This window comes from Camelus dromedarius, chromosome 24 (assembly GCF_036321535.1).
Source record: "Camelus dromedarius isolate mCamDro1 chromosome 24, mCamDro1.pat, whole genome shotgun sequence".
Classification (NCBI taxonomy): Eukaryota; Metazoa; Chordata; class Mammalia; order Artiodactyla; family Camelidae; genus Camelus; species Camelus dromedarius.
In genome coordinates, this window is record NC_087459.1 from 8,649,876 (window position 1) to 8,668,378 (window position 18,503).

At 60.5% G+C, this 18,503-nt stretch overlaps 1 protein-coding gene across 5 annotated transcripts; it reads left to right on the plus strand.

Moving 5' to 3' along the window:
- Window positions 1-25: 25 nt before the first annotated feature.
- Window positions 26-18,440, plus strand: TRAF7 (TNF receptor associated factor 7). Of its 5 annotated transcripts, none has more exons than XM_031447851.2 (22): window positions 57-173; window positions 5,340-5,556; window positions 7,726-7,862; window positions 8,101-8,158; window positions 9,735-9,826; window positions 12,315-12,431; window positions 12,839-12,931; window positions 13,118-13,151; window positions 13,787-13,970; window positions 14,074-14,202; window positions 14,857-15,074; window positions 15,150-15,223; window positions 15,411-15,459; window positions 15,543-15,670; window positions 15,829-15,911; window positions 16,643-16,682; window positions 16,809-16,925; window positions 17,020-17,142; window positions 17,343-17,462; window positions 17,553-17,684; window positions 17,767-17,886; window positions 18,057-18,440. In XM_031447851.2, exons 3-22 carry the CDS (start codon window positions 7,764-7,766, stop codon window positions 18,069-18,071), a joined length of 2,025 nt encoding a protein of 674 aa, XP_031303711.1. In that variant the 5' UTR covers window positions 57-173; window positions 5,340-5,556; window positions 7,726-7,763; the 3' UTR covers window positions 18,072-18,440. The 5 variants fall into 5 exon arrangements, with proteins under 5 accessions (XP_031303710.1, XP_031303713.1, XP_031303711.1 ...); XM_031447849.2 differs by having other exon boundaries at window positions 60-173; window positions 14,074-14,208; XM_031447852.2 differs by having other exon boundaries at window positions 62-173; window positions 7,726-7,844; window positions 14,074-14,208.
- The last annotated feature ends 63 nt before the right edge of the window (window positions 18,441-18,503 follow it).

Sequence of the window (18,503 nt, forward strand, 5' to 3'; positions counted from 1 at the left end):
GTCTCGCGTAAGGCGGCCGCCGGGGGCTGGGAGAGCCTGGCAACTACAAGTCCCGGCGGACACAGCGCCTGAGTGCTTCCGGCTCGAGCGTCCTGTCCCTTTCCCGGCCAGCGGCCGAGGGGGCACGATGAAACGGGGGGGTGGCGCTGCCGTTCCCGAGCGGCCACGGGCGGGTGAGTGTCCGTGCGGCGTGCAGGCCTGGGGCTTACGCCTCGGTGCCGCGTGGTGGGACGGGGGGGCGCGTGTTGGGATCTGGGGAGGGGGTCGGGCCTAGGGGGCGGGGCTGAGGCAATCCAGGGTCTGTCTTGTAGGTACGTCTGTTTATCAGCTGGTCCATCGCTCGCTCGCTTCCTTCATTCTCTCCTTTATTCAGTCCTTTTTCCTGCGTTTACTGATCGCCGCCAGGTGCCCAGCACGGTTGGAGGCTCTGGGAGACTGTGGTCCCAGTTCTCCTTGGCTTGTCTCGTGCAGGGTTTCTCAACCTCGCCACTCTTGACACTTCGTGCCCATCATTCCATGCTGTGCTTTTTCGGGTGTTGAGAAGCATCCCTGGTTTCCACCCACTAGATACCAGTAGCCTCCTCACCCTCAATATGACAACTAAAAATGTCTCCAGACATTTCCAAGCGTCCCCACTTTAAGAACCGGTGATTTAGATTTGGGGGAGGGATTGACAATACACAGACATGATCACGAGAAATTGTGATAGGTGCTATGAAAAAAGAAACAGGGCATTGAGAAAAAGAGTCCGCAGTAGGGGACTCCTGAATGGCTTGGGGAGGGAACACCTACAGCAAGCAGCCTGTCTTGAGAAGAGCAGTGTGTCTTGCTGGAAGAGCTTGTCAGGCAGAGGTAGAAAGATACGCAAAGGCCCAGAGTGAGAAAGCTTGGTGTACACCAGCGAGTACTGTTAAAGTGGTGAGAGGTGAATTGGATGAGGCCAGACTAGGGTGCAGGACGTGGATAGTCTTGTGCTTACAAAGGAGGCAGTTGGAGGACTCAAGCACAGGAGAGCGGCATCAGATCTGAGTCTAATAAAAACCTCTGGTTATATGTGGAGGATGGACTGCTGGCTTCAGTGGGGAAACAGGAGAGAGTGAGGCTAGCTTGTGTGCAGTGGAGATTGGGGTGGGGCCCTCATCTCCGAGTCCTCACTGGGTCTGGCTGTCTGGGCCTGGTTGTCTTGAGCCAGGTCAGGGCGGTGAGCTGGAGCTGAGTCTGGTGTCCCGCTGGATCACACCCTGCGCTAGGGGGAAGGGTTCCACCCTGCTTTGCTGCATCCCTTGCTTAGAGCTCTGTGCTGCCCAGCCTGTCTGCCCACCCTTCTCCTATCCCTCAGACCCCTACCCCCCAACACAGGCCACCTCTCCTGGGGGCTGCCTGCCCCTTGGCCTTGGCCAAGCATGTGGCCTCCCTCTAATTCCTTCTCTTTGGGCCTCTTCCTTCCCACACCTCTTCTCTCTGTCATAAATCCCCACTTCCACTTCTCTGGGCATTCAAATTTCTCCATGGAAACCCCAGTCCCTGTGTCTCAGGGTGCCTGAATCCTATAGCAGCACTATCTCCAGAAAACCATAACCTCCTTCTGGGGGAAAGCAGAGAATGGACAGCCTGGCTGAAAGAGACGACTGACCAGGAAGGAGGGACTCGAACTTAGGGTCCCCATGGAGTAAATCCACTATGGTTGTGTGTCACGATCTTCCAGGAAATGAATGAAAAAGATCGGGGTCTTCAGAACTGACTTAGGAGGAACAGGCCCCCACAGAAAAGTGCCTTTGTCATGTTGAACAGAGCGTAGTAGTACTTCTGACCCTTGGCCTCCCCCACCAGGCTCCCAGCTTCTCTAGGGTCAGACTCATGATTAGTTGTCACCACGTCCCCTCTCTCTAGGATAGGGCCTGGCAGGCAGTGGGTATGACCCTTGGCCAGTTGGCAGGACAAAGGAATGGACAGTTTGGGAAATGGAAGAAGATGCAGTTGAAGAGCCGAGGTTGGGAGGCTTGGGCAGCCCAGACACTGTGATTCAGTTGCTGGCTAGCATGCTGAGTGAGGGGCTGGCTTAAGTGCACAGTGGGGCCTCGTGGTTTGCTGGCAGCAATGGAGTGACCTCTCACTGGCTGTATGTCCCTGGCATGGGCTCTCAGCCTCCATCTTCAGTTCTCCAAGAGAAGCTGCTGTCAGCGGAGCCTTCACTATTGACTCACGTGGCGTCTCTCACAGTTCCTTCCAGACCTGGTACATCCACTCCATTTTTATGGATGAGAACTCTGAGGACCACACAGGCAAGCAGCTGGCCCAAAGTCACATAGCCGTTAAGTGGCAGAGGTGGGATTTGAACTCAGGTCTGTCCATGGGTGGGCACCTAGGCCTTCAGGCCTCAGGCCAGCTTATGCAGGAGGCACCCTTGAAGACAGGCCCACCAGTCCCTATAGACAGATGCCCCCAGTGTCCCTCATGCACTGGCTCTGGAGCAGAAGAGATATGGTCACTCCCTGGAGGAGCACGGAGTCAGGTGGGGCAGATGAAGCAGAAAATGGGCACTGGGGGCTGGGGCTAAAGTCATGGTGCACACCTGGCACTTGGCCACCCTGGGCAGGAGGAAGCAGGCTGTTTGGAAGCCTTTTAGGGGGTGAATAATCCCAAGAGCACCTTGGGAGGGCATCCAGGTGGCAGGAGCCGGAGGAATGTGCCAGCTGGAGTGGTGATGGGGCAGCAAGGGCTGGATGACGTGGGCTGGACAGAGGAGTGGGCAGGCCAGATTGTTGTCCTCTGAGCTCCTGGGGCACCTCCAGACCTGGATCTGGCCCAGGGACTGGGGCTGCATTCCCTGACTTCTCCAGAGAAGCAAGTAGGAAGACACACAAGCGACAAGCCACGCAGGAAGCAATGAGAAAATGGCCAGGGGGGCTTGTAGGTATAGACCAGGCCTAGCCACTGCCCGCTACTTGGCTCTTGGGCAAAGGCCCAGGACCTGTTTTTATGAGTTTAGACCCCTGATTTAGGACAGCCAGGGACATGCTTCCCAGTTCTGCCCCTGCAGTCAGGGCTAGGGTGGGCACTGAGTTGGAGGGAGAGTGTGGGCAGAAAAAGCAGCCCTGCAGCCAGGCACTGAGATAGGAGGATGAATGCCATCTCTTCCCAGAACATTCCCTGCTCTGGATCTGGCCAACCCCTTCCTCCAGGAAGCCTTCTGGATGTCCCCCAAGCTGGGCCAGGTCTCCACCCTGTACATGGGGAAAAAAGGACAGGGAGATGAGGCTGGCCCCAAGGGGCAGATGGGGAAGCGAAGGCATTCCAAGTAGGGATTAAGGCCAGGCCACAGAGCAGGAGAGACCCCTTCCGTCTAGCAGAGGTGGCCCTGGGTGCTGCAGAGGCTGGACCTGGACAGGAAAGGCCAGGAGGCTGGGGGAGGGTACAAGGGGGCAGAGCCCTGGGGAGGGGAGGCCATAGCAGTGTCTGGTCAGGTGCTTTGAAGCCTCCATGGAGTCTGGGCTGTGGGTCCCGAGGGAAGGATGCAGAGGTGAGGGCAAAGGCCTGTCCTGAGTGCTGGGAGGGAGGGGAGGCCCGGCAGGCCTCAGACCAGGGCCTGCTGAGGTTCTGGGGGATCCCTGACAGCACACTCTGCCTGTTTGGAATGGAAAAAGCATATTAAGGGGACGCCAAGGAACTGCTGAGGGAAATGTGTTTGGCTTCACTATGGCAACCAGGCCTGTCTCTGTAGGATTTGGCAGCCCGGCCTGGGCTTGGGCCAGGGGGTCCCAGGCAGGGGATGACCCTGGGGCTGTGCGGTCTGCAGGTGATGTCAGGGCTGCACTTGGAGCTCTGGCTGCAGTCCCGCCATTTGGCCACCCAGGGCCGTGGCAGGAAGGGCTGAGGGTTCCTGAGCCATCCAGGCTCCTTCCTGGGGTACTTATCCCAAAAGTGTGCCCTGACTGTTTATAGGGCAGTCTACCCCTCGCTGGCTCAGCATGTGCTATTCAGGGGACCCCATCATGCCTGCTGTTGGGAGAGCTGCCTCAAGGTGCCTCTGGCCTGGCTTGGCTCTGCCTCTGGCCACCCCACTTCCCCCAGCTCCAGCATAGCCAGCCTGGGTCTCTGCTCCTCTGGTGACAGCCTTGAGGCCAAGTAGGCAGAGACCCTGGCAATGTCTGATCTATACCACCTCTGGGTACTTCCCGGGGGAAAGGAGGGCCATGTCCCACATTCCTGAGAGTGAGGCCCCAGCAGATCCCTTTGGGCTCCCTCCAGGGGGTGGGCTGAGGAGGGTTTCGAAGGAGCTGGGCTGCCCTCCTGTGCAGGCTACTCAGAGAAGGGAGCTGGTGGGGGGCTTTCCTGAAAAGGGGCTCAGGATGGCTGGGGCATTTCAGGCAGATCTCTGGCTCCTCACTGGGCAGTCAGGGCACTGCAGGCCCTAGAAGTCCCTTAGACATGGATGTGAGTGGACAGAGACTCCTGGGCCTTGACCCCTGGCTGAGGTGAGGTCTGCACAGACCCTGAGCATCCAAGGGTCCCATCCTCCCACTAGCCTTACCCAAGGCAGACAGCCTCATCTCCATCATGGCCTGGGGTCTTTTCTCTTTCATGGATAGAATCCTTGAGAGTCCCTCCCCTGGGTTCTGCTGAGGTACCTGAGAACTGACAGGGGTGGCCTTGGCAGGGAGGGTGGCAGGACTGTGGGGGTGGGGGCGGGGCCTTTTCTCACCCTGCCCCACACCAGGTCTTCCTAGTCTGCACAGCCCATGGCTTTTCCTAGTTTGGGAGAGGCCGGGCTCTGGGATGGGTAAGGAATCTGGCTCTAGTTGACAACTTCCTGTCTGACTGAGAACCTCAGGCTGACTGTGGGGAAGAGGCCTCTTCCCCTGGGGGGCCAGGGGACACCCCCAGGACAGCTGGGCCCAGCTAGGGGAGCGCTGAGCTGTGCTGTTGTGTTCCTGGGGTTTTGGTCTCCAGGGCCAATAGATACTGGGGAAGACTGTTATTGCAAAATGCAGCCCCTGGGGACCTCCCTGAGGGCAAGGGAGGGCTGAGGGCTTCTTGCTCAATTCTGAGATGCTCTGGATGAAATCGCTGTGTTCCGGGTGGGCGGGGTGCACAGTGTCCCGCCCACCCCTGGGTCCCTGGCTAGGGCGACACACTGAACCCGTGTGAACCGGGAAATGGTTCCCTCCCTCCTTCCCTCACTCAGCTTAACTCCTCAGCCAGTCTTGTACGTCCCCCATCGGGTCGGGTTGTGTGTCATCGCTGTGGGCCTGACTGCTATTGGTCGTCTGGGGACTTTCCGGCCCGATTTGCATGTTGCCCTGCGAGCCCTGCGTGCCTTTCTGTTTACTTCACTTCAGAGCGCAGGACAGCCAGACGCCTGCTTTCCCAGGCTGCAGCAACAGGCACTCGGGCACACGACACCCACGGGGGCCAGCAGGCTGGCTCCGGTCCTGTGGGGAGTGCCTGCTGGGGTCCTGGCCACCCGGACCATGGGTGTTGCTCACTGAAGCCAGCAGCTGGCCTCTTGGCCCTGGGAGCTTGCAGTGAAGGGAGCAGATGGATTGTAAAATCAAGGTCAGTGTCAGCCAGTGGCCTCCCTGTGATACCCACCCCTCCTGGCACCCCGTGGTGCTGAGGCTGAAGCCAACCTTGGGTTTCCCCAAAGGGCGGAGCTTTACGTGCTGATGGGGCGATTCCTGGAGCTCCCAGGTTTTCCGCTGTCTAGGCCTCACCCCACCCCGGGTGTCCTCACCCCAAGCAGGGCAGCCTCCGAGACTTCCTGCTTGGCATGGAGACCCACAGTAGCGCTGGGAGTGGAGCTGGAAGTGAGGCTTCTGGACAGACCAATTGCACACCTCTGCCTGAGGGCTCAACCCTGCCCAGTCTCCAAAGCCCCTCTCTCTCCCCTGAGAGGATGGGCCACCAGGGAGCCTGGGCTGGGGCACACAGCCAAGCCCCTTGAGTCATAGCAGGGAGGGTGGTGGGCAGGAGAGGGAGGCTTTAGCCAAGCTCTCAGGACACCCTATCTAGGCAGACCCACAGGGCCCTCAGAGCCCTGAGGCGGGAGGCGCCTCATGACAGTGCCAACTGCGGGGGCCCAGAGCCGCCCTGTTGAAGCCTGAGTCTTAAAGTTTGGGAGGGTGGCATGCAAGCAGTGTTTGAAGGGGTGACCAGGGAGGGAAGGGTGAGGAGACAGCAGGGGATGAGCCCACCACCTCCCTGCAGACCTGTGGGCCAGGTTGGGGGACTGCTGGGTGGACCCCAGGTCACAGTGCATGGCAGTGGTGCACTTGGTGTGGGGAATGGACGCTGTTAGATGGACCAGGTCAGGAGGGCCTGGTGGGGAAGGTACCAGAACTAGCTGGACTGTGCAGTTGCTCTCTGCTGGACTCACACTGGGTTGGAGCAGAGAGCATCTCCTGCCTTCTCCTACAGTGCAGAGGGCTTGGCAGCCCTTTCCACCTGGAGTCTCTTGCAGTCCTGTGGGACCTCCAGACCACAGCAGGTGGACCTCTGCCTGCCATGCCGCTCCCGGGAGCAAAATGAGCCCAGCCTCCCCCAGGAGTTCCTGATGCTGGTTCTGATGGCTAGGCTGGGTGGCGGGTGATGAGCCCATAGTGTGGTGTCCAGGGGATGCTGCTAGGGGTCTCCTGAGGCAGGGACCCCAAGTTGGCCTGGTGGCAGTGTTCCTGAGCATGTGGCCTTCCTCCCTGTGGGGAGTTTGGCTTCAAGCTGGGGCCTCTTGGCACTAAACACAGCCGACTGCCATAGAGGGAGACGGTGCTCCTGGCTATAGACTGCTGTGGATCCTGCTATTTGGAAGACTGCTTGGAGCAGGTGCCTGCTGATAGGGCCACCGGAGGGCGGGCGCTGTCTCGGCAGTGGAGCGGCTCTCTGGGGTTCCGTCCTCAGTGTGAGCTGCTGCCTGTGTCTCCTCTTCTTTCTAATCTCTTCCCTAGTCTATGGGTACCCAGGTGTACCTGGGTACACCTGGGCTGGCCAGCTCTCCTGGGGCCCACCTTAGCTCCTTCCATCACGGGGGGTGGCAGTCACTGGAGGCCTGGGATGATTCCCCTTGTGCCTTCTCCCTGTCACCCTAGCCCATGAGACATTAGTCACACTGAGGGGGCAAAAGGGCATCCTTGGTTCCTGGGTGAGTGACCTGCACAAGGTTGAGAATCTGAGCTCATCTCTCCTCCCCTACCCAAAGGGGCTTTCTCTGTGTCCGGAGGCTGGTGAGAGATGGGGCCCTGGTCATGTTACCGGGCAGGTTCCTAGGGTGTGACCAGTATCTCCACCATCCTGCAGACTGGGGCTAGCTGGGGCCTGACCACACCTGCCCTGGCATGTGGCTTGGTCTTGCTGTGTATACCCAGCCTTGGCCCCAGGGACATCCGGACCTTGGACCCAGAAGAACAGACAGAGCAGGAGTGAGGGGCTCTCTAGCTCTGAGGCAGAGCTGGTGGGCTTTTCCAAAGGGCTAAGCCTTAAAGGAAGGTAGAACTGAGTGGTAGCTGCCTTCCTGCATCCGGGGCCTCCTCCTTTCCTCTGGCCTGTGCACACCTGGGACAAGAGGGCGGGGAAGGGACTTCGACCACATGGACCCACCCTTGTTATTGGTGGTAGAGGGCGGCCAGAGCAGGCCTGCCCATGGGGAGCAGCCCTGCCCGTGGCGAGCAGCCCTGGCCAACTGACAGGCTTGGCTGCTGTCTCTAAAGCCCCTCATTTGTGCTCCACCCACAGGGGACGCTGCCCGAGGACCCTAGATGCCTCTCTAGAGCATGAGCTCGGGCAAGAGTGCCCGCTACAACCGCTTCTCCGGGGGGCCTACCAACCTTCCCACCCCAGACGTCACCACCGGGGTAAGGGGACACCCTCAGGTGAGGGTCTCCCTCTGTGCACACCCCCACATACCCAGAGCCCCCAGAAGAGCTTCCAGAGCAGTCCCCTCCCAACCTGGAGGTCCCTTGGATGGGCTGGTGCTGTGTGTGTGGTCAGTGTGTCCGAGTGTATGTGTGTGTGTAGGCGCGTTGGTGGGAAGGCCTGTCAGTGCACGTCCACGTGTCTGTCCATATTCTCTGTGGGGTCAAGGCCAAGTCTCATCCATTCTCTCTCCAGACCAGAATGGAAACCACCTTTGGGCCCGCCTTTTCGGCTGTCACCACCATCACAAAAGGTGAGCCTGTGAGCCCAGGCCAACCCGGGCTGGGCCGGAGCCCGCCATCCCGCTCCCTGCGGCCGCATCCTCCTCCCTCAACCCTGGCATCCCCTTGCACCTACCTTCTTCCCTGAGCCCTGCCTGCCACCCCTCCGGGTGGGCTGCCTGACTTCCCGGCATCGCATTGGACACCCATCCCTTATCAGGTGACCCCTGACTCGTCCACCCCAGGCTCCTGGCAGCCCCTGAAAGGTCAGGACTAGGGACCCTGCCAGGCATGGGTAGGTGGTAAGAAGTACTCACGGGCTCCTTTTTCGAGTCTGGTCCCATGACTGAGGCTCCAGCACCGTGTGTTTGAGGGGGCGGTGAGGAACTAGCACACACGGCCACGGCCTCTTTCCTGAAGACATGAGGGTGAGGGCCCTTGGGTCAGGGCTGCTGGTTCTGGGGAGCAGCGTGTGTTCTGTTGCCTTTTCAGAACTCTGCCCCCTCGTAGGAGGACACCAGCTGCTAATTAGTTTTTTAATTGCTTTTCCACTGGCTTCTTTTTACTGCTGTGACCCCCTCGGGGGCTGTGAAAGAGTCCTCTTTTTTTCTTAAATACTCCTTTCTGAAGAAAAAGCAAACAAACATCCCCCCCATTCGCATCACCCAAGTAATTGTTTCTTAATTTCTCATCTACCTTTAGAAACCGTGTAGCACCCTGTCATGGCAGTCATAAGCTCGGTGGAGAGTGACAGAGGCCTGTCTCGCCTTTGTCCCACCCAGCAACCTCCTCGGTGGCAGGGGTAGTCAGAGCTAGTGACCAGGCATGAACAATCGCCTCACCCGGGCCCTCTCATTCCAGACAGGGAAACTGAGGCCCAGCCACAGGGCAGCCAGTTGAAGCCTGGACCATGAACCCAGGCCTTCAGGGCTGGTTGTTGTGACATCTGGGCCTGGCTGCGGCCTAAGACGAGTGGTGGCCACTCTAGGCCTCTGGCTGTCGCCTGCAGGGCCTATGAGGGTCACTTCTGTTCCCACATGGACCGTGACCAGTGTTTTCTCTGGGCAGCTGGGGTGACATGCAGGAAGAAGAGGGTGCATGCCTCCAGCAGCCTTCCTTGGAGGAGGCCAAGAAGGCCTCTGGTGGGCTCCTGGTACTGGCCACACCAGGGGAGGAGTTGGTGGAAGAGGCTGCCATCCTGGCCCCACCACGTACCCACTGAAGGGCCTTGGACCTTTCAGCCTTACTCCTTTTCTCTGGACTGAGGCTGTCAGAGAACCCACCTGGCAGGGTTACCTTGAGGGTCAAAGAAGACAATGTCCCTTGTAGAGACTGAGAGAAGACCCCTCCACCCTACCCATGGCCTGCCTGGGAGTGGCAGGGCTGTGGCTGGGAGCTTCTGGGCTCAGCGCTGGGACTGTCCAGGGCAGGCCAAGCCCTGTGGTTGAGCTCTAGGTAATGGTTAGACCTGTGAAGACAACCCAAACTTTCCCTGACACCCAGTCCAGCCTCTGTCCCCACACTGGCCCATCTGTGAAGGAGGTCACGGTGGTCAGGCTTCCCCCGACAGCCCACGCTCACAGCATCTCGGCCGTCTTTTTCTTGCAGCCGATGGGACCAGCACGTACAAACAACACCGCAGGACGCCCTCTTCCTCCAGCTCCCTTGCCTACTCCCCGCGGGATGAGGAGGACAGCATGGTAGGTCTGCGTCTGCTCACCCTCCCCACCCCACAGGCAGGCAAGGGATGGGTTGGAGGGGTCTTCTCTCTGCCAAGCCTTCCTTCCTGAGGCCCAGGTCTCAGGAGGGGCTGAAGGTGGAGGCTCAGCTATGAGGAGCACCCTGAGCTCAGGTCTGAGGGTGAGGTGAACTACTGAGGTGGGAGGGTCTAGCACGTGGGGACACCTTGAGGCCTAAGCACCCACAGCAGGGTTTTGAGTGGTGGCAGGAGGGGACGGCACCTGCATGCCAGAACAAGGCACGTTTGGCTCCATCTTGGGGAGTTAGGAGCCACAAAAGCTTCAGACAGGAGGGTAACAAGATCAGATCCCCAGTTTTAAAGTGTCCTCTGTGGCTGAGTAGAGGACAAGTGGGTGGGTTGCTGGGTAGAGGCAGGGGCTCCTAGTCTGGGGGCCCTGACAAGGGAGATGGGACTCAGCAGGTGGGGAAACATGGACAGGCCCAAGCTGGGGGATCAGCACAGGGGGCCTGTGACGCCTGTGCTGACCATTGAGGAGCCAGAGAGTTCCCTGTCGCCAGCTCTGTGGAATGAGGAAGGGGTTCAGGGCAGAGTTGGGGCTGGCTGTCAGTGCCCTGGCTGTGTGGCCAGTGTCACAGTGACCATTCCCTGTTTGTCCACTGGCCCTCCTCACTGGGCCCTGGGATGGCCCCGGGGAAGCAAAGGCCGGCCCAGCTGGCGGGGGTGGGGACATGGGCGCTGCCCCTGACCTCTCCTGGGGCAGCTTTCCGCTCTCCCTCGGAGCATCTGACAGACTTCGGCTGGCTCTCGAGCCCTCCTAGCCTCCCAGCACCGAAGGCTTCTCATGCAGGATGGCCAAGCCTTTGTTTCCTGTTTAATAGGAAGAAAAAAACTATTTTTAATGATTTGAACAAGTACACTCGTTTGCCTAGCGCTGCACTGGGCCCTCTCTAAGCACCAGGCAAATGTATTATGCCACACTCCCTTGGGTTCTACCTGCCTCAGTCTCCGCGTCCTTTGAGCTGCCCACTGGAGTGTGGCTGAGAACACAAGGCTCGCCAGCCCACTCGGGCTTGGAGGGAAGTAGTTTCTGGAATCCTTGGGTTTGGGTGGCTTTAGGAGGTAGGTGTGCTGTGGCCACCTGGGCACCTTGTCTTTGGCTATTGGGCACCCACAGGCCACCCCCTCTGCTTGCCCCGAGGAGCTGGGCCTTCTCCTAGCCCCTATAGTTTGGGGCTAGCTCCCCTGCCCCCAGCCCAGGCCCGGCAGCATCTGCCCTGTCACTTAGGAAGAGCAGAGCCCCTCAAGGGGCAGGCGGGCAGGCGGGCAGGCGGGTGGGGAAAACATCTGGGCTGGGCCCCACGTGCTTGGCCCAGCTCCCATCTGGTCCTGCTCTCACCCTCTGGTTTCCATCGCTGCCCTAGGGATGATTTGACTCACTTCCTCTGACTTTCCCCTCTCATTCCTCACGTGGCATTTCCATGCAAACGTGCCACTCAGGATGCTATGACGGCGGGTGGGCACTGCCCTGGTTTGGGAGGTGCCTTTTGCAGGCATGCTGGGGCCCAAGATTTCTGCTGCCCCCACTCAGGGAAGCCAGGCCCTGAAACTAGCCAGGCTTCTGTGTGGAGCTGGCACTGCCCAGCCAGCCACCCTCTGCCCGCAGTGGGTCCCCTGGGCTGGCGGGGAGGGGATTTTTCCAATGGTCCCCACACCCACAGAGGCTCAGACAGGCAGCTGGGACCCAGAGCGGCTGGGACCAAGAGGGGACAGATGGGTTGAGTTTCGAGGCAGGAGGTTTATGGCGTATGAATGAGGCTTTGGGGCGGGAGGGGAGGAGTGTGGGGAGCGATTGCTCTTGTCAGATCTCTTCTGGAGGGTTCTCGCCCCAGATGGGAGTAAGGGACAGTACCCCTTGCCCTGGGACTCCCCCAAATCCATGTCTTTGGTGGCTCAGGCAGAGACAGGCACTCGTGGCCCTCCCTCCTGCAGTCAGAAGCTTGGCTGGGGTTTGGTGATGGTGTCTCCACTTTCCCTGGGAGCCCCACTGGCCTGTGCTAGTGTCCCTGGCCAGGAAGGCCAGGTGGGCAGCGGAGACCAGCAGGCACGTAGAGCCCTGCAGCCTCTCCCAGCCAGCATTCCCCTCCTTTCCCTCCAGCAGTCTGGGGGCCGTGGCTGCCTGGGATTGGCTGGTGGAAGTGCCCCCTCTGCGGCCCACATTCCCTCACGGGAAGCAGGAAGCAGGCCTAGTGCGTCCTCGTAGAATTGAATAGCAGGAAGTCTCTCCATTTACACAAAGAAAATTGGCAGATGTGAGCAGGCGTCCCCACAACAGGGCCGGGACCGCTGGGCAGGCTGGGGCCTAGGCACGGCACTGGCTCCCCAGGCACAGGAGGGGCCCGGTGGGCAGAGTGAGCACCCACAGGGACGGGGTGGCCCTGGGGCCCCACCCTCCTGCTGGCTGACAGCCACCTGTATCTGCACCGCAGCCCCCCATCAGCACCCCACGCCGCTCTGACTCGGCCATCTCTGTCCGCTCCCTGCACTCGGAGTCCAGCATGTCCCTGCGGTCCACATTCTCGCTGCCTGAGGAGGAGGAGGAGCCGGTAGGTGTGGTGGCCCAGAGGGGACCCTCACTGTGCTGGGGCCCTGGTCCACATGAGAGACTCAAGGGACCAGGCCCAGTCCCCCAGGCATGTTCCTCTCACTCCCCACCCCAGAGGCTGCCCAGAGAGTAGCTTTGGGAAGGTAAGGTGGGGCCTCCATCCCAGGGACGGGTAGGGGCTAGCCGGCCGAGGGCATGGCTGGAGGGGTTCTTCCTGCTCAGGTCCCCTGGAACTCAGGCCCACCCCTGGGCCTCACTAGGCTCCTCTCAGGGCATAGCCCAGTAGAGGTGCTTCCGCCCCCAGGAGGGCAGTATGGGCCTACAGGGGGTGGGGCTGGGCGCTCCAGGTGCCCACACCCATGTCAGTTGCCCCGGGCCCCACCCTTACCCTGACCTGCTTGGTTCTAGGAGCCGCTGGTGTTTGCTGAGCAGCCGTCAGTGAAGCTGTGCTGTCAACTCTGCTGCAGTGTTTTCAAGGACCCTGTGATCACCACGTGTGGGGTGAGGCTGCCCTCCCCGCCCAGCCTGCCCTCTCCCCAGCCTGTGTACCACTGTGAGGCCAGTGGGCTGCCTTGGCCTCCGTCACAGGACAGGCCTGGTCTGGCCACCCAGGAGCTGCTCTTTGCAGTGGGCATGGGGTCGGGGCAACTCTGAGGTTGCATCCCAATCTGCCCATTGTCTCCACAGCATACCTTCTGTCGAAGATGCGCCCTGAAGTCAGGTAGGTCCCTCTTAGCCCAGACTCAGCCACTGTGTTCCCAGCTCAGGGGAAGGTCCCTCCGCAGAGGTCCCGGCCCAGGCCCAGCACTGATTGTGCCCCTGGCTGCAGTGTCTCCGCAGTCCTGCCCATGGTGGTGGTTTCTGGATGGCCGCTCAGGCCGGGCTTAAGATGAGCTCAAGACCTTGGCGAGCAGAGCAGTGAGACGCACAAGCAGGGCCTCCCAGGCTCAATGCCCTCCCCATGGCAGGTGTGGGCGGGCTTCCTAGGCTTAGCACCTGCTCTCTGGCAGTGCTGCCCTCACTGTCGAGGCTGTCTGCCTTGCTGCCTCAGGTTTTAGCAGCTGGGCCCAGAGCTGGCCGTCTCCATACTCTGTCTCGACCTGCTCACCCGCTGGTCAATCTCAGTGGCCCAGCTGTGCACCCCTTTCCTATTCTGCGTGCCCCAGATGGGAAGGCAGATGGGTGTGCTAGGCCCCTGACAGAGGCTCAGCCCACCCACTGGGTGAGCAGTTCCAAGCCTGCCAGTCACCAGGGAACAGTCTCTCCTAGCGCAGCCTGGCCACAGTGCCTGGGGCAGAGCTGCCAGGAGAGGGGGTGGCTGGGTGGGCTGTGGGGTCATCATGCCCTACTCCCCAGAGAAGTGTCCTGTGGACAACGCCAAACTGACGGTGGTGGTGAACAACATTGCGGTGGCCGAGCAGATCGGCGAGCTCTTCATCCACTGCAGGCACGGCTGTCGGGCGGCAGCGGGTGGGAAGCCCACTGTTTTCGAGGTGGACCCCCGAGGGTGCCCCTTCACCATCAAGCTCAGTGCCCGGAAGTAAGTGCCTCCCTGGTTCCCCAGCTCCCCACCCACCAGGGGTACCGAAAACCAGTACCTCTGGGGACTCAGCCCGCGCCCCACCATGTCCCACCTCCCCTAGGGACCACGAGGGCAGCTGTGACTACAGGCCTGTGCGGTGTCCCAACAACCCCAGCTGCCCACCCCTCCTCAAGATGAACCTGGAGGCCCACCTCAAGGAGTGCGAGCACATCAAGTGTCCCCACTCCAAGTACGGGTGAGTGGGCGGGGGTGGGTGCACGGGGCTGCCCCGGGGTTGCCCCCAGGGTGGGGGCAGATGGGCTGGAGGGGGCGGGCAGGCCAGGGCTGGCATTCACAGTCCCTCCTTCAGCAAACCTTGATTGAGATCTGCCTGTGTGCCGGGCGCTGGGGAGACGACCTTAGCGGGAGCCACACTACCGACTGTGTAATTACAACCCGAGGTACAGGTGCCGAGAAGGAGACCTGAGCCCCATGGGAACACAGAGGGGACAAAGCGGTCAGGGTGCTGGGGGTGGTCCGGGAAGGCTTGAGCTGAGAACTAATGCATGCGGGGGCAGGAGCCGGGCAAAGACCTGGGTGTGAGGGCTTCCAGCAGAAGGACCAGCACAGGTGGAGTTGAGAGCAGAGGGGAGGTGGGGGTGGAAGAAGAGGCAGCAGCTGGCTCTTTAAGGCAGAAGCCATGAGGTGGGGGAGGAACCCTTGAGCAGGAATGAAGTGATTGGATGGCTGGGTGGAAGCAGGATGGATGGGCAGGCACGCAGGTGTGGAGAGTTTGGCACTGAAGTAGGATTCAAGAGATTCTTGGGGTTGGGGAGGCAGAGGGAAGGGTCCCACTGGGTGGGCAGGTGGGCAGGTGGACAGGGCAGCCATTCTATGCCTCCAGGTGCACGTTCATTGGAAACCAGGATACGTATGAGACGCACTTGGAGACCTGCCGCTTTGAGGGCCTAAAGGAATTCCTGCAGCAGACAGACGACCGCTTCCATGAGATGCATGTGGCGCTGGCCCAGAAGGACCAGGAGATCGCCTTCCTGCGCTCCATGCTGGGCAAGCTCTCGGAGAAGATTGACCAGCTGGAGAAGAGCCTGGAGCTCAAGTTTGGTGAGAGCCTGGCCTGGAGGGGGCAGGGTGAAACCCTTCCTCCTGGTCCCTGACACCCTCTCCCTGGCTGCTCAGATGTCCTGGATGAAAACCAGAGCAAGCTCAGCGAGGACCTCATGGAGTTCCGGAGGGATGCGTCCATGTTGAACGTGAGCAGGCAGGGGTCTCAGGCGGGGCCAGATGCAGGGAAGTTGGGTGGGGTGGGGGACATGGGACTGTCTCAGCTTGGGTCCCAGCGGGAGGCTTGTTCCCTCTCAGGATTAAGTGTCTGTGCTGGGGAGGGCTACTGCTGCCCCTGCCGTGCCCCCACCCTCTGTTCTGCTCTTGGTCTTGCAGGACGAGCTGTCCCACATCAATGCACGGCTGAACACGGGCATCCTAGGATGTGAGTACAGGCCCACTGCTGCTCCTGCTGCCGTCCCCGAGGCCCCGACAGGTCCCTTACCAGCTCCCCCTATCTCTCTGCAGCCTATGACCCACAGCAGATCTTCAAGTGCAAAGGAACTTTCGTGGGCCACCAAGGCCCTGTTTGGTGTCTCTGTGTCTACTCAATGGGGGACCTCCTCTTCAGCGGCTCCTCTGACAAGACCATCAAGGTGGGCAGGGTCCTGCCTGGAGCTCGGCAGACTGGCAGGGCAGGGGTGGGCAAAGGCCTCCCCATGGGCAGGGCTCTCTCCCCTCCCCCATGCCTCATGTCATCCCTGCCATTGGGCTCACACCTCTGGGACCTGGCCTGATGCCCCGGTCTCTGCAGGTGTGGGACACGTGTACCACCTACAAGTGCCAGAAGACGCTGGAGGGCCATGACGGCATTGTGCTCGCACTCTGCATCCAGGGGTGAGTGCAGGCACAGGTGCAGCCGCTGACTGCAGGGCCCTCGTGCTGCTGCCCCATGGACTGCAAGCTGAGTCTATGGCCGCACATTTCCTAGAGCGGCTGTGTCTGCCCCTCCTGTGAGAAACCCTTGACCCTGAGTGGGGCAGAGTCACTGGGTGGCGGCATGTGGGCTTCTCATCTCTGAAGTTGTACATTCACAGAGCACAGCTCCGGCCCTGGAGTGCCTCAGGCAGCCACAGACAGGTGGGACTACCAGAGAGTGGAGGCAGGAGCTTAGCTACTGCTGGCCTGTAGCCAAAGCCCAAAGGACACTGCACCACAGAGCAGCCAGTGCGGGCATCCTCTCTCCCCCAGAGTGTCCCTTCTAGACCTTCCCTCTTATCCCGTGTCAGGAGGCTTCATGTTGTGGGTGTGTGAGTGTGTATGTGTGAGAGAGAGAGATGCTGGCTCACAGGAAGTAACAGCTTGACTGCCAGCAGCGCTAACGGGTAATTACCCCCCAGCTCAGCTGTCAGACATGTGCCAGGCAGGCACCAAGTGCTGGGCCTCCACTTCCAAGGTCTCCTCCCTGAGACAGTAAAACCCAGGATGGGCTCAAGAAAGCAGCAGTGGCCCTGGTACTGGCCCAAGCTGCTGGTTCCTGGTGGCCAGCACCACCTTAGCCTGGCCAGGACAGCAACAGCAAGAACACTGGCTTCTCGCACCCCAATGCCTTGGCTTTGCTTCCCCAGGTGCAAGCTCTACAGTGGCTCTGCAGACTGCACCATCATTGTGAGTGGGGCCAGCGGGCAGGCGGGTTCCGGGCCCTGCCCATATCTCAGAGCCCCAGGCTCGCTGTGCCGCTGGGGGCTGGGCTCAGGGCCAGTCCCTAAGGCTTCCCGTCCTCCCTCCTGCCAGGTGTGGGACATCCAGAACCTGCAGAAGGTGAACACGATCCGGGCCCATGACAACCCAGTGTGTACGCTGGTGTCCTCACACAACATGCTCTTCAGCGGCTCCCTGAAGGCCATCAAGGTCAGGCAAGGAGGGGTACACGTGTGCGGGGCAGCGGGTGGGGATGCCTTCCCCCACCCCCTGACCCAGCCTGTACTCATGGCTGCTCCCATAGGTCTGGGACATCGTGGGTACTGAGCTGAAGCTGAAGAAGGAGCTCACCGGCCTCAACCACTGGGTGCGGGCCCTGGTGGCGGCCCAGAGCTACCTGTACAGTGGCTCCTACCAGACAATCAAGGTATGCCCCTCCCGACGCTGGCCTTTCCCAGGCCCACTTCCAGGGGCTCTGCCTGCCCTGCCCTGACCCAGCCAGCACTGGGAGACCCTCACACACACCCTGGGTGGTAGGTGGGTTGCCTACCTACGGTGTCCAAAGCCCCAGAGGCCCAGGGGATGAGACACCTGGCCTGGGACCAAGTGGCCTGAGCTTGCCCATAGATCTGGGACATCCGGACCCTCGACTGCATCCACGTCCTACAGACGTCTGGTGGCAGCGTCTACTCTATTGCTGTGACGAATCACCACATTGTCTGTGGCACCTACGAGAACCTCATCCATGTAAGAGTGGGTGCCGAGGGGCAGGGCCTGATTCTGGGCCCCTGTCCTCCCCTGTCTGTGTCTCCAACCTGCCTGTGCCATCCTCCTCAGGTGTGGGACATCGAGTCCAAGGAGCAGGTGCGGACCCTGACAGGTCACGTCGGCACCGTGTATGCCCTGGCAGTCATCTCAACGCCAGACCAGACCAAAGTCTTCAGCGCGTCCTACGACCGGTCTCTCAGGGTGCGAGATGGCCTAGTGACAGTGGGAGGCCTTGGGCAGGTGGCCAAGCCTGGGCAGGTCCTCATGTCCTGTGTACCCCTAGGTCTGGAGCATGGATAACATGATCTGCACACAGACCCTGCTGCGGCACCAAGGCAGCGTGACGGCACTGGCAGTGTCCCGGGGCCGGCTCTTCTCAGGAGCTGTGGACAGCACCGTGAAGGTCAGCGCCTTGGCTCAGACCATCCAAAGGGCCGCATGTGTGGAGCTGGGGAGGAGGGACAAGGAGCTAGCAGCCCTGGGCGGGTGGAAGTGGAGGGCAAGTATGAATTGCAGGTGGCTTTGGGGCTGGATGGCCAAAGGGGAACTTGAAACAGAGCCTTTCCTCTGCAGGTTTGGACTTGCTAACAGAATCCGGGCTGGGTCTTGTCTCCCCTGGGCCCAACTTAGGCCTGTCCAAGTCAGGCTGGCCACATGGCTGGTCTCGGGGTCCCTGCCTGCCCTGTGGGACAGGCAGGCAGACTCAGCCAGCCAGTCAGGCAGTGCCCTCCCTGCCCTGAGCCCAGGGACCCCCCCCCCCCCTGCTTGGCCCTGTCGTTGTCACTGCCAGGACAGTGCCCAGCCCTGCTCTGGGTGCCAGGTACGACGCTCACCAGGCCCACTCTCCATCCCCACTCCAGATGGACTGCAGGCCTTTTTACTCACCTTTTCTACTGTTTTTAGACTGTATATAGATTTGATTACTTCTTGATTGAAATAAAAGCTGCACAGACTGTGGCTGTGAGTGGGGAAGGCTGTTAGGGGGAGGGGGAGGCTGCCTGAGAACACTGGGATACACAG

What these genes read in the sequence shown, in the direction of transcription:
- TRAF7 (XM_031447850.2), top strand. Translation starts at nt 7,764, where the DNA reads ATGAGCTCGGGCAAGAGTGCCCGCTACAACCGCTTCTCCGGGGGGCCT. An exon ending in CTGTGATCACCACGTGTGGG is followed by an intron (nt 12,932 to 13,117) that starts GTGAGGCTGCCC and finishes TTGTCTCCACAG; the next exon opens with CATACCTTCTGTCGAAGATG. An exon ending in GCTCCCTGAAGGCCATCAAG is followed by an intron (nt 16,926 to 17,019) that starts GTCAGGCAAGGA and finishes CTGCTCCCATAG; the next exon opens with GTCTGGGACATCGTGGGTAC.